Raw genomic sequence first — 13753 nt, 5'->3', positions numbered from 1 at the left:
GGAGAGTTTGGGATTTTATAGGAATGCGTAAGAGAACAGCTTTTTTTTTTTTAAATAATTGATGGAGATGATCCAGAAGACAGGAGGAAATGTGGTTTTTGTTTATGAAAGTAACATGTTAATTTTAGAAAAAAATAGTTAATATGAAGAAAATAATTCACACTTTTGGCACTGAAATAACAATGTTTTTGGTACATCACTTTTTTAAAAATTATTTTTGTATTGTGATATAATTCATATACTATAATATTCACTCTTCCTTTTTTATAAGATTTTATTTATTTATTTGACAGAGAGAGAGATAGAGAGAGAGCACAAGCAGGGGGAGCTGCAGGCAGAGGGAGAGAGAGAAGCAGGCTTCCCGCTGAGCAGGGAGCTCAATGTGGGACTTGATCCCAGGACCCTGGGATCGTCACCTGAGCTGAAGGCAGCCGCTTAACCAACTGAGCCACCCAGGCGTCCCTGCAAATACACTCTTAATATTTTTTTAACTCTTAAAGATTGGAACCGTAATTTTTATATAGTACCATCATTTTCACTTAAGTATTTTTTCTCATATTAATATGTGATTTTTGAAAACATTTTTAGTGTCTGTGTGATGTTTTAATAGACAATCTGATTTAGTCAACCTTTTTTTATTGGACATTTTCATACTTTTTAGGTTTTGAGTTTTATAATAACCTGAAATGAACATTTTTTTGCTAAAACCTTATATACATACCTGAATTTATCCTTTAGCAGCAACTTCTAGAAATAGATCATGGGTGAGTATATTTTTGGAAGTCTTTTGGCCATATTGCTAGATTGTGGTTACACCACTTTGCACCAGGATGAGCAGTATGTGAGCATGCCTTTCTTATCCTAAATGCCACTGGTAGCAGTCTTTGAAAAAAAGTTTACTTATGAAAAATAGTATCTCTTTGTGTTGATTTGAGCCTATCTTTGACTGTATTGCTACCAGTGAGAAAAATGTCTAAGCAAGCATATTTACTTGAAAATTTCCTAAAATCAGCTAAGGTTCTTCCTGATAAGATTTTATTTTTTTATGGTATAGTTAGCAACATTGAAAAAAGTACATGTATTAAAGTAAGTTTGGCTGTGTCTTTTTAAATGAACAACTTATATTTCTGGTTTATTGATGTCTTAGAAGGGAATTGGTTTTGATTATTAGCATTTTTAAAAAAGTCTTGTATATTAGAATTAGTGATTTTCAGTTACTTGTTCAGTTAAGTTTTTGTTCTATAAAGTTCATAACTTTGAAATGTGAATATCACACTTTTTTTTTTAAGATTTTATTCATTTGAGACAGAGAGAGAGAGAGCATGAGCAGGGGGAGAGACAGAGGGAGAGGGAGAAGCAGGCTCCCCACTGAGCCAGGAACCCAATGTGGGGCTCAATCCCAGGACCCTGGGATCACGACCTGAGCCGAAGGCAGATGCTTAACCATCTGAGCCACCCAGGCGCCCCTATCACACTATTTCTAATTGCTTATTAGAGATATATAGAGAGTTTTTATAAATAACTGTTAAATTTAATATTTATATAATTTAATATTACAAAAGAGTAAATATATTGCTAACTTTTAAATTTTGGTATTTAGAGATCTAAGAACCCAAGTACAGTGGCAGCTGTTTTGGACAAATGATAAAGAACATGAATTTTACTTATGTTGAAGACTTTAAAACATAAGATAGAGCCTGATAGGTCATTTATAAATCAATTTATATGGTATATTCTAGAGGCTGTTTCTAAGTTTTTAATAATTTAAATCTAGTCTAGATTTAGATTTTTTTAAAAGTACATACACGTTTCTAGTGATTCATTTTTATTTTATATTAATCTTAGGGGGAAAGTTATGCTTTTATTATTGAGATTCTCCTGGGGAGATCTGACTTAACTGCAGAATCTATCACTGTATTTTTTAGTATTGCAGTTATAACAAATAAAATAGTCATTTTTCTTTTTATTGAACTAACAGCGGATTCAGCCATCCCTGTCTGTCAAAAAATATATAAAAAGTCAGCTGTTGTACAGTTCAGTTGCAAAGGTATATTTCAAGATAAATTACAATGTAGATAGGTAGGTGGATTTATTTATATCTGTATACATAGTACATATGGTAATTCAAGTCACTAATCACTGCCCTAAGTGGAGGGGTAAAGGAATGGTCTTATAGATATACAGGGATAATGTATATTTTCGTGAGGTAGTTTGTACCTGTTGCATGAATGATGAAAGAGAAAATGCAGTATTTTGCTCCACAACTATTTTAATCTTTTCGGTCACTGTGAACAGCAAGATCTTACAATCATTATATCATGTCTTCTTTGGGGATTGTTCAGCCTTTCAAATTTTTTTTTTTTCCTGTTTCAGATTACTCTAGGGTTTGTTTGTTTTTTTTTTATTTGTAAGATAATCACATTAGTTTTCAAAAAAGTTTTTGTATTGTGTTAGTGAAGTAAAACAATGATGGCTACTGTTAATCATGTCAGGCATTGTGCTAAGCAATGTATATGCTAAAGCACACTAACTCAGTTTTTTCATGGTACTACTTAGTGATACTGGGATCCTATTTTATAGATAAGGAAACCGAGGCTTGCAAAGGTAACCCAGGGCTATGCAGTTAGTAAGTTAGAGACAGACTTCACATAAAAATCCAGGGCCGCTTTATGGGGCGTGGGGCTGGCTCAATTGGTGGAGCATGCGACTCTTGATCTTGGCATTGTAAGTTCAGACCCCACGTTGGGTGTAGAGATTACTTCAAATAAAATCTTTAAGAAAGAAAAAATCCAGGGCTGTTTTAAATATAATCCTATGTTGCCTCTTATTGTTGATAGTCTATGGAACCTTTTCTGTGGTCATTCAAGGATTTAGAAGTTTAGTTCATTCTATCAATAGAATGCTTTCTTTGTGCAGCTGTGAAATAGAAACTCGCTCTTTGGAATGACTGGCCAACTTTTATTCAGTGAACTACTTGGGAAATTGCTTTTCCTTGATTTACCGAATGCTGTGAGTTCTTTCCATTGTTAAACAGTAGAAAAGCAGATGATAGATTTGTGTTAACATTTCCAAATATGTGTTTGAAACAGATCTGGCAACTGATCGGAAGCTCTTCCGTCTAGTCTCCAATGATTCCTTCATCTCCATTCAGCCTTCCTTATCTTCCTGTGGACAGGACTTACCAAGGGACTTCAGTGACAAAGTGAGCTTGCCAAGTCACAGCCACCACCACCACATTGATCAGTCTCTGTCCAACGCCTGTGACACAGAAGTAGCTTCTCTTGTCCCTTTACATTCACACTCTTACAGGAAAGATCACCGGCCACGAGGTGTACCACGGACTTCTAGCTCTGCTGTGGCTTTTCCAGACACTTCACTGAATGACTTCCCTCTCTATCAGCAAAGACGGGGGTTAGATCCAGTTAGTGAGTTAGAATCTTCTAAGCCTCATTCTGGATCCAAAGAATCCTTGGTGGAAAATTCTTGTTTGTCTGGAGAATTTCAGCTTGTTGGTGAGCTGAAAAACAGTAGTTCTCAGCCACCTACAAAAAGTGGGAAGAGCAAACCTTTGAAAGCAGACAAAAGCATGGATAGCCTGAGGAGCCTGAGCACACGGAGTAGTGGGTCGACAGAGAGCTATTGCAGTGGAACGGACCGGGACACCAACAGTACTGTCAGTAGCTACAAAAGTGAGCAGACCAGCTCAACTCACATAGAGAGCATCTTGTCAGAGCATGAGGAGTCTCCTAGAGTAGGAAAGAAAAGTGGTAGGAAGAAAGAGGGCTGTGCTGACCCAGAGGGCAAGAGCAGCTGTACCACTGACAAAAGGACTAGCAGTGAAAAGACTGCCTTGGAAGGAAGTACCAACAGTGGGGTTCAAGAGGCCAAGGATTCCAATACCTCCGATGATATGCACAATCAGAGAGATCTCAGCACCTCTGCATCTGAAGAAGCCAATAAAAATCCCCATGCAAATGAATTTACGTCACAGGGGGACAGACCACTCGAGAAAACTGCCGAAAACAAAGAGGAGCAGAGTGATAAGTCCGCTGTTTCAGTGGACTCAAAAGTTGCTAAAGACAGTGGTGGAAAGCAAAAGGAAGGGGATGTACGACCTAAATCGTCTAGCTTGATCCACCGGACAGCCTCTGCCCATAAATCAGGCCGGAGACGGACAGGAAAAAAACGGGCCAGCAGTTTTGATTCAAGTCGGCATAGGGACTATGTTTCTTTTCGAGGTGTTGCTGGTACAAAGCCACATAGTGCTATATTCTGTCACGATGAGGACTCTAGCGACCAAAGTGACTTGAGCAGAGCATCAAGTGTTCAGTCCGCCCACCAGTTCAGCAGTGATAGCTCTTCTAGCACCACCTCTCATTCATGCCAGTCTCCTGAGGGCAGATACAGTGCCCTCAAGACCAAACACGTCCCTAAAGAAAGGGGCACTGACTCTGAGCATGCACACAAAGCCCATCTGGGTCCTGAAGGAACGGGCAAAAAGCGGACAGCACGTCGGACTTCCAGCACAAACAGTGCCAAGACCCGGGCCCGGGTGTTGAGCCTGGACAGTGGCACGGTAGCGTGTTTGAATGACTCCAATAGGCTGATGGCACCCGAAAGTATAAAACCCTTAACCACTTCAAAATCAGATCTTGAGGCCAAAGAGGGAGAGGTGCTAGATGAGCTATCTTTATTGGGCCGGGCTTCCCAGTTAGAGACAGTCACTCGGTCAAGGAATAGCTTGCCGAGCCAGGTTGCATTTCCTGAAGGCGAAGAGCAAGATGCAGGCAATGGAGGTAAGTAAATTACAGGAAGAGATTTCTCCAAGAGTCACTGCAATTGTTGATACTACTGATTAGAGTAGTACTTACTAAAATATGCTTTGTGTTACTATCCCTCCTTCCACTATGTTATTAAAATAAACTTTCTTCCACGTAGAAAGAGATGGTTGTCTCAGAAAAGGTTTTGGTATGAACACTGAGAAAATATTTTTTCAATTGTGTTATTTGAATATATCAATTCTTTCTTGGCCTTGGGTTTTTCTAAGTCAATTGCCATCTCCTAATGTTTTACCGAGAATAACAAAAGTTGGTTCTCTTCTTTCTTTGTAAGACAGTAGCGACAACAAAAGGTAGACATTTATTAGGTCACAAACCATTTTTAGTCATCTCGCATACAGTGTGTGCCACTGAGCCTTCAGAATTAGATCACTCAATCAGTTAATATAAGATTTTTCGAAATATTACTTCATCTCTCGCTATGTACTTTGAAAGGTTGTGCCTCTTTTTTATCTGTCTCTTCGGTTTTATTTCTTGCTTACTCAACTCTCAGGCATTAACATATTTTTTCTTTTAGCGTCACACTCAAAAGTTTATTAAATTGATGTTTGTAGTTTATAATGGCATTTAGTATCCATCCGTGGATACATGATGCTCCCTGTGATAACAGTGATGGTGTTTTGGTTAAAGTAATAGCTTATTTAATTGAGGTTTATGGGAAATGGTGCAAAATTCAGTGGCTGATTTTATATTGTCAGTGTGTTTTGGCCATTTTGTTTATTTCAGAATTGTTTCTTGCTGTTTCCTCTACCCAGAATAGTGAGTTCATTCTGTTGTGGTTATTATGGAATCTGGTTCTTGAGTAGGCTCAGAAGAATTTTCACGTCTTCTGTTGCTGGCTTCCTAGCTTTCTTATCCTCCACCCCCATTCCCTGTATTCAAGCTTATGTCTTGTAAACATTCTCGTTTCCTTTGGTATCGTTTCTAATAAAGATTAATTTCTGATGGGAATGTAAAAAAAATGATCTTTAGTACCTAAAGAAGAAAACATTCTATCAAACTTAAATATTGAGAACTAATTATATCTGAAGTGATTATAACCATTTGGTGACAATGTAGTAATTACGTTCCCTTGAATCTTTGATGTGGCTATCATTCTGTTTTTTATAAAAAGTCTTGAAATGATTTTAGTGATTTCTCACACAAATCATACCAGAAATGTTCACGACATGTAAGAAACCATTGGGTTTTAAAATATAGTTTAATTTTTCAAGGTGTCATTAAAATAAATTGTAAGAATTAACATGCTATGGTAGAAAAATACTGCTGTTCTAAATACTATGGAAATTTAAATACTAAAAAAATACGGACAAGAGCTATAGTAAGTCCTTATGTCTTTGTATTTAAAATGTCATTTCCTTTCCACAGGGAATATGAGGTGATCTGATTTTTAGGAAAAGTTACATGGAAGGTTTTATTTGCTTCTTGGTGCAGATCTTTGACTAACACAAGCCCTTGGTTTTCCAGATTCCAGGTTTTGTCTTCTTTTGTTTGTGTTCTTATTTTTAAAAAACAAACAACTCATTGAATGTTAATAAGAAACAGATAATGAACTAAAAATTTCCACATACTTTGTTGGAATAAACGTGATAGTCTGTGGGCTGGTAAAAAAATTTTTTTTTGCCAAAGGAAGAACATTGTAGGGGCTGTTTTTATTTGAGTTTCATTTGTGTTTAGAATGAAATAAGAGTAAAACTAAACTGCTTAAATATGTGGAGGATTTATAGTTAGTTGGTTTTTATTACATTTTATTAGGGTTTTGTTTGGGCTTTTTGGAAGATTGGAGGTAGTGAGGGGGTATTAAAAATTATATAAAATGTCAAATAATTGGTAAAGATTTGCTTAAATTAGCATTAATTGCTACAGTCCTTTCTGGCACTTTAGGAGATACCTACATAGCATACTGTCAACAAAACAGGATACTGTTTCACCATTCATATGGCCATACATAAATCATAAATAGATTTTATTCTAATGAACTTGGAGGTATTGATGAGTTCTCCAGTGATTTTGTTCTATTTTTAAGCTGAACAGTATTGGCAGTGTGGAAGGACGAAATCCAGAAAATGTACTCTAAAGTACTAAAATCAAATACTCTAAAACAGGAGGTGATCTAGCATGATGACATGAACTCGGACACCCTTGTCCGTATTTACGGGCTCCGCTGTAGGAAAGCTGCTTATCTTCTTGAAGCCTCAGCCTTCTCATCTCACAGGGCTGCTGTGAGGATGGAAGGAATCTCCAGATGTAAAATGCCTGGCACGTAGGAAATGTTTAATAGTGCTAGTATTTCTGTTATACAGACCAGTCTCTTACACTACTCAGGTGTATGCTGTCCTTAAAGTGGAAGAAAATAATTAAATTTAGAAGTATATTAGATATTTCTAATCAGGCCGTTGTGAAACTCGACTATAGTAAAAATACGAATATTGGTATTCCAGATTTCTTACATAATACCAACAGAAAAACATTAATATCTAATCGAGTAATATGGATTTTAATCTTATTTTGGCAACAGTATGCCCTATAACTTACCTTTTGATACTCAGTCACATGTAGTTGTTTTCATAGGAGTTCTCACCAATAATCAAGTACTTCAGTTAAAATTGGATTTCATCAGTTTTCCTGTTTAGTTAGGAAAAAAGTTTTAGATGTAAACTAAGGCATTTTCTGTTGATCTCTTTTGCATTTAATTTTTCTTTTATAATTATAAAGCATGTCTTTAATAATTGATGGCTAATATTTAAAGGAAAAAATACAGATAAGTTCTGTATGGTAGAAAAATGTCATGTTTTGTAGCCTATACTACTTTTAAAAAACCATTTTCTTTTGCATCCCTTAATTTACCGCATGTTTCAAGAGATTATAAAGAAAACCAGAATGGAAAGGTTTATATTTATTCTTTGTAATTTTTTTCTGAATTTCTTAACCTCTGTTTTTCTGTTTGAGAAAATTATTTTAAATGTAATGTTTGGGTCCCTATTCTGTAAGCATGTCATAGGATTCTATTATTATTTTTGTGTTGGGAACCAAAGATAATCTTTGGTTGGAATATTACTTTATTCAAAGAAAAACCAAATCTCAAATTTATGAGGGTTTGTGCCATGTGTGTAAATTGAAGGTCAGTTATCTGAACGCAGATATCATTGAACCTTAGAAAGACCACTGAATAGACAAGAACGTGAGAATTAAAGCTTTTGTACTTTCCTAAATAGAGGGACTCTAAATTCTAATACATTAATTTTCTGATCCCTCAGTCCACGTGGCAAGTTAGAAGCAGCAAATGAGTAGAAGGGGATTGGTGCTTGGAAAGGCTGAAGTAATGACAGCAGCAGAAATGTGTTGTTAATATGAAAGGAGAAGCTGGACTGACCACACAAACAGTGTGGGTCATTAAATGCAGGGGCAAATTGTCTTTTTAATTTGATAGTGTTCAAAGGACATTGTGGGATCATAACTGAATGCTGTATTGTAGTACAATGCAGTAATAAATGTATATGCAACTGACCCTGATTCAGGGAAAAGGTTATATTAATCTATATGGAGAAGAAAGCTTAGGCATATAAAACAGAGAAGGATGCTCATTCAGTGTAGTAAACAGACTGGGATGCTTCATTTACTTGGAAATATTACCTTCTCTTAAATGGTATGAAGAAAAGGTATTTTTTTTTAAGATTTTATTTATTTATTTGACAGAGATAGCAAGAGCAGGAACACAGCAGGGGGAGTGGGAGAGGGAGAAGCAGGCCTCTCGCCAAGCAGGGAGCCCGATGCGGGGCTCGATCCCAGGACCCTGGGATCATGACCTGAGCTGAAGGCAGACGCTCAACGACTGAGCCACCCAAGCGCCCCAAGGAAAGGTATTTTATTGATGAGGCAAATAAGGGTTAGTGTATAGAATTCCCCAATCCAGCTCATGCCTGATTAAGTATAGTAGGAGCAGACGTTATGGTATTTTTCTTTCTAGTATGGTATTTTTCTTTCTAGTATGGTATTTTTCTTTCTAGTAGCAGAAAAGTTCTGGATAAGGAATCAAACAGTTACATTTTAATCCCATCTCTAATTACTAACTGGATACTCTAGGCAAGTCAGTAAATCTGTGCCTCAGTTTCCTCAGTTGTAAAACAGGAATAATAACTGTCTAGGTCTGTGTCACCGTAACTGTCAGACTCTCGTGAACTTAGATTTGTAAAAGTGCTCTGTAAATGGTAGGTTTATTATGAAAACTAAGACACTGATGCCTTTTAATCATTTGTTAAGGAAATTTCCCTCTTCAAATAGATGTCACTTCAAATATATATTCTTCACTAATGACCCCTTCTTAGGTGCATCTCTGAAAATATATGCAAAATAGTTTGAGTGCAGTTTTCTGGGAGAGGGTCTATATCTTTCATCCCATTTACAAAGGATTAAAAAACACTAGGAGTCACCTCTGAAGGTAAGTGATCCTGAAACTGTGGCTTTTAGGAACTGTTGTGTGTGTATCACGACTCCAGAGTATGGTTTGATTTCTTGAAAGCATTTTGTCTACCCACCTATATTTGTTGGCTGCCTGGGATTGTGGAAGATATCAATAGGACATGCAAATCTCTCTGACTCAGCTAATCCTTTGTCGTTGGTTGCTGTTTGTCGGCTTACTTGTCAAAAAGTAAAGTAGTCCTTTAAAATGTGTTTGCAGTTTGAAATTGTTTTAATTCGGAATGAATGCTTCGAGGTTGTGCATTAGATTCTCAGTGTTCTTTAGCCTCCCAGAAAATGACACTGATGAATATTTGTTTTTATTTTAGAACAAAATCTTGGCATGCTGGTGTTAGCATCATCCTTGGCTGACATGGAAAGTAAGAAGGGGAAAAGATGTTTAGATCAAACGGGTTTCATGCCTAGACTTAACTATTTTTTTGAAAAATTTTTTTTGTAGTCATTTGAATGTGTATTTCTTCATGTAGTAACTTTATATTCTTAAGTAAAATAGTTTTATCTTAAAGAATATTTCAGTGTATTTCAGGATGTCTGCGTATATATTTTATTTTTCCAAGATGTATATATACTTGTTTATATTTTTGTCTCTCTTTAAATTCTCATTTCCTTTTCTTCGATCTCCTGTTGAGTTTGTAGGTGTGCAGACTGGTTTGATCCCTATCTAGCTGAATTCCTGGGACTGGACGAAATTTAGGTCTCCTACTCCTCCGCCATCTTGCTCCTCCCCCAAAGTCTCATTTCCTAATACCATTTTGCTTCTAATCTGTTTGAGGTACCAAAATCTAACTTTATTTTCACAATTGTCCCAAATTTACTTTTTCCTATAATAAACACTCCCCACTGAAAATAACACCTTTCTTGAGTAGTTTTGTCTAAATTTGTATTCATTTAATAGCAACTCAGCTATCATAAGAGGCCAGACATGACTGTATATACAGCAACTAGACAGAACGTACTACGTTTGAACCCTTGCACAGCTATATGATTGACATGTTTTCAAGTGGTGTCTTTTTCTGTACATACTTATGCGTACAACTTTCCAGTGTTTGAGATAGAATATGGATAACCCTCACCTCCTACCTCCCAACATTTTGCTCTTTTGTACCTCCCCGCCATCCTGAAAGTACTTGTTGCCTTTAATACTTTTCCTGTTTTCATTCACAGGGTAAAACAAACTGATAGTCTATTGTTTCAGTATCCCCAGTATAAAAATAAATAGTTGCACTAAAACAATTCAATACAGAATTTAGGGAATTGTCCTTAACTCATTTAGGTAAATGGGAAGTAACTCCTGAAGTGGGAGGTATGTATTGTGTTTTTTATTTGATCTTTAGGAATAGATCAGATGACACAACTGTCTAAAAGATCTTAGGATCCCTTTGCCTTGTACATGAATAGCCCTTAGGCCCCCAGTAAATGTTTAAACTTAATCAAATGATTATTTTACTTCCTCAAAAGTAAAGAGCTAAATGATCCAACGTTCTCTCTTAAACTTGTGCTTGTAATTCAGTTTCTTGAAGTTTTCTAACACAAAGAAATGATTTGTGATTTTAAAAGTATACGTTAAAAGACTCGCAATTGTCTAAATATATGTCCTTGAAAGTCTTTTTAAAGCTGTCTTGTTATTTATGGTTTTTTAATCAGTTAAATAAATGTTTGTGTTTCTTTTTTCCCCTTTACCTACACATGTTTTAAATTTAGTTGTACCCAGAGTGTTAAATTTTCACTATTTGTATTTCATGCTCTTACTATTCTAGTTAATTTCATTATTTTGCCAGGAGGTACTAGGCTTTAAGCAATGTCAAAATGTCAACTTCAGAACCAAGTTTTAATGTGTTTTATCCCTCCTGTCTGGTTCCCTAGTTCGAAGGTGCTTTTTCTTTCTCTTATAAATTTAAAGGATTCAAAAAGAGTTTGTTAAATTGAGTTGTAGAAGTGAATTTTCATCAAGTGACTTTAACTTATGTGACTGTGCTTACAGCAAATTATTTTAAGCTTTAAAGACACTTTTCTTACAGGAAATTATTTTTAAGAATATGCTTAGAGCAAATATATTTTAAGCTGTAAAGACACTTTTCTTTCCTTGGCACTAGTAGAACTGGACCCCTTCTGGATCCTATTCTAAATAGAGATGTTCGGTATAAGTAGTACATTCCTCAGGGGGCATGGCTTAGTCTTATTTGTTGTGACCATAAACTATGGCATAGTGTTTTCAGTTGAATGTGTGATCCTAGCTGCTGTTAAAGTAGTTGTTATAGTAAACATTGAAAATTCTTTTAGCATTTGATATTTATACCCTAAATATTACAAGGACAACATAGGCAATAATCATAACTCCATCTTAATACATTGTTCAGTAGATGTCTGAACTTTCATCTTGAAGTGTTTCCAAAACTATTTGGTTAAGAGAGTAAGTAGTATTATGTAGTTCTTTTGCAGATGACAAAATATAAATGGTGTGATAGTAGCAAAAAAAAAAAAAAAGAAAATTGTTTTGTGAAGAAGCCAAGGAACATTTTGACTATAAATGGACACTGTAGTTTGTGTTTTCATCTTGGTGTTATGGAATAACTGGCTTTTACTTAAAATTCACACCATTAAGTCTTCAGTAGAAAGAAGATAGTAAAGAAAACGGTTTCCTATTTCCCTTCTTTTTTTCATAGTATTCAATGATTGTAAGTATGTCCTTCAGAGTAATTTTAGTACATTTCATGGATTAAATTATTCTTCATAAATTATATCTTAGATAAAGAATAAAATTATCTAAACTAGGTATCTAAAACTAGAGAGAATGTGTCTAAGTTCCTTAATGAAGTTAATGGACCTATAAATTGAGCAGTAGTTTGTTACACTAGAATAGAAATCTTCAGTATAAGGTCACAAAATGTCTTGAGTTTTGAAAGAGTAATTTTAAATTCCATAACCTGAGTTAACCTTGCTGATGTCTAAGAGCCACTAATAGGAATACCAGTCACTTATCTAAGTTTGCATGTCTTCCTGCAAGTAGCTTGTGTGCTTTGTTTTATCCTTTATCCAGTGACTGCCCTGCTAGTATGTTTTCTCCTTTGTGACGGTGCTGGTTGCAGTTTCCTTTTATTGAGGTCACAGTTGTCAAGAGTAGGCTAAGCATACAATATGCTTTGTAGATTGTGGTGACGGGAAGGCGTCCTTGAATTTCTAGATCAGCACTGTCCAATACAACTAACTGTGATGTTGGAAATATTCTCTATTTGTTTTGCCCCAATAATGGTAGCCACTAGGCAGGTACTTAGCACTTGCGTGTGGTTCATGAATCTGATAAACTGAATTTTTAATTTAATTTAATTAATTTAAGTTTAAATAGCCACATATGGCTGGTGGCTACCATGTTGAACAGCACAGTTCTAGATGACCAGGTCTAATGATCATTTGTTCTCACAGGTCATATATAATTTTTGCATGTGTGAGCTCTCACAAGTAACCTTTTTCACATTTAAAGGAATTTTCATTATATCTCAGTAAAACTGGAGAGAAAAAAAAAAGAAAAGGAAAGAAATACTAGCTCACTGGGTCAAGTCCGATTTGGAGCCAAAGCCCCAAAGCCTAATTCTTATTTAGTTGCCTAACTTTAGAATGTCACTGTAGTGTATGAGCTGAAAAATAAAATATGTAAGTAAGTGTCCTGTAATTTGTGACTTCTACTACTTACTGGCAGAAGCTTGCCGAATGGGTGCAGTAACTGTGCTTGTCATTCCTGCAATAAAAGAAAACAGTGCCTACACAGAAACACTATGCCTTCTGGAGGTAGTGCGTACATTCCTAATCATAATAGATTCATTACATAAAGAATGTTCACTGGTGCAGTCTGGGGAAGGGATAAAAAATGTAAATATTAAAAAGCATACTTTATTAAAATCAATATTCACATTGGTGGAAATGTATATTGCTAAGCAGAATGATTTGAGAATTAGTAACTATGCTTTTAAAATGTCCAGAAAGTTTGCAACAGAACTGAAATCTGAATACAACATTCTTGGATTTGTAATCCTTTTTATACTGAATAGAAAAAAAGTGTTTGGAAAGAATGCTGTTATACTAAGTTGTTTTGTCTTTATTCATATTTGGTATGAAAATACACTTTGTCATAGTCAAGATCATTCCTAGAATATTTAGATCACTAGGAAACAGTTGTTTTAAATTCAGGATAATAAGCATCATTTTGCATTTTGTTTTAGAAACTGAAATCAGTCCATTAGAATGGTTTTATAAAATTTTACATAATTCTAATAAGCCATTGTGATTCTGTCGTTGTATATTTGGTTTTAGTTACTTTATTGCTTTTGGATTAAACTGTGGGCTTCTGTACTTGTCATCTTGCTGATACTTGCTTCCTAATGTTGAGGGGACCTGTGCTGGGGCTTAGAGGTGACGACAGTTTGATGGGAGCAGACTACCTT

At 35.6% G+C, this 13753-nt stretch overlaps 1 protein-coding gene across 5 annotated transcripts in view; it reads left to right on the top strand.

Moving 5' to 3' along the window:
* Positions 1–13753, top strand: part of PCNX1 (pecanex 1) — a 151497-nt gene that overhangs the window by 55667 nt on the left and 82077 nt on the right. For all 5 annotated transcript variants that reach the window (XM_028126302.2, XM_028126212.2, XM_088024557.1 and 2 more), the window contains one exon: positions 3090–4796. In XM_028126302.2, coding sequence (XP_027982103.2) covers positions 3090–4796 — 1707 coding nt within the window. The remainder of the gene's footprint in view (positions 1–3089; positions 4797–13753) is intronic.

The sequence above is a fragment of the Eumetopias jubatus genome, unplaced genomic scaffold (assembly GCF_037043125.1).
Source record: "Eumetopias jubatus isolate StellerSeaLion01/CBP00866 unplaced genomic scaffold, mEumJub1_p1.0 scaffold_7, whole genome shotgun sequence".
NCBI classification, from domain to species: Eukaryota; Metazoa; Chordata; class Mammalia; order Carnivora; family Otariidae; genus Eumetopias; species Eumetopias jubatus.
Note: the sequence above shows the minus strand (reverse complement) of the source record. Positions and strands in the feature narration are given on the sequence as shown.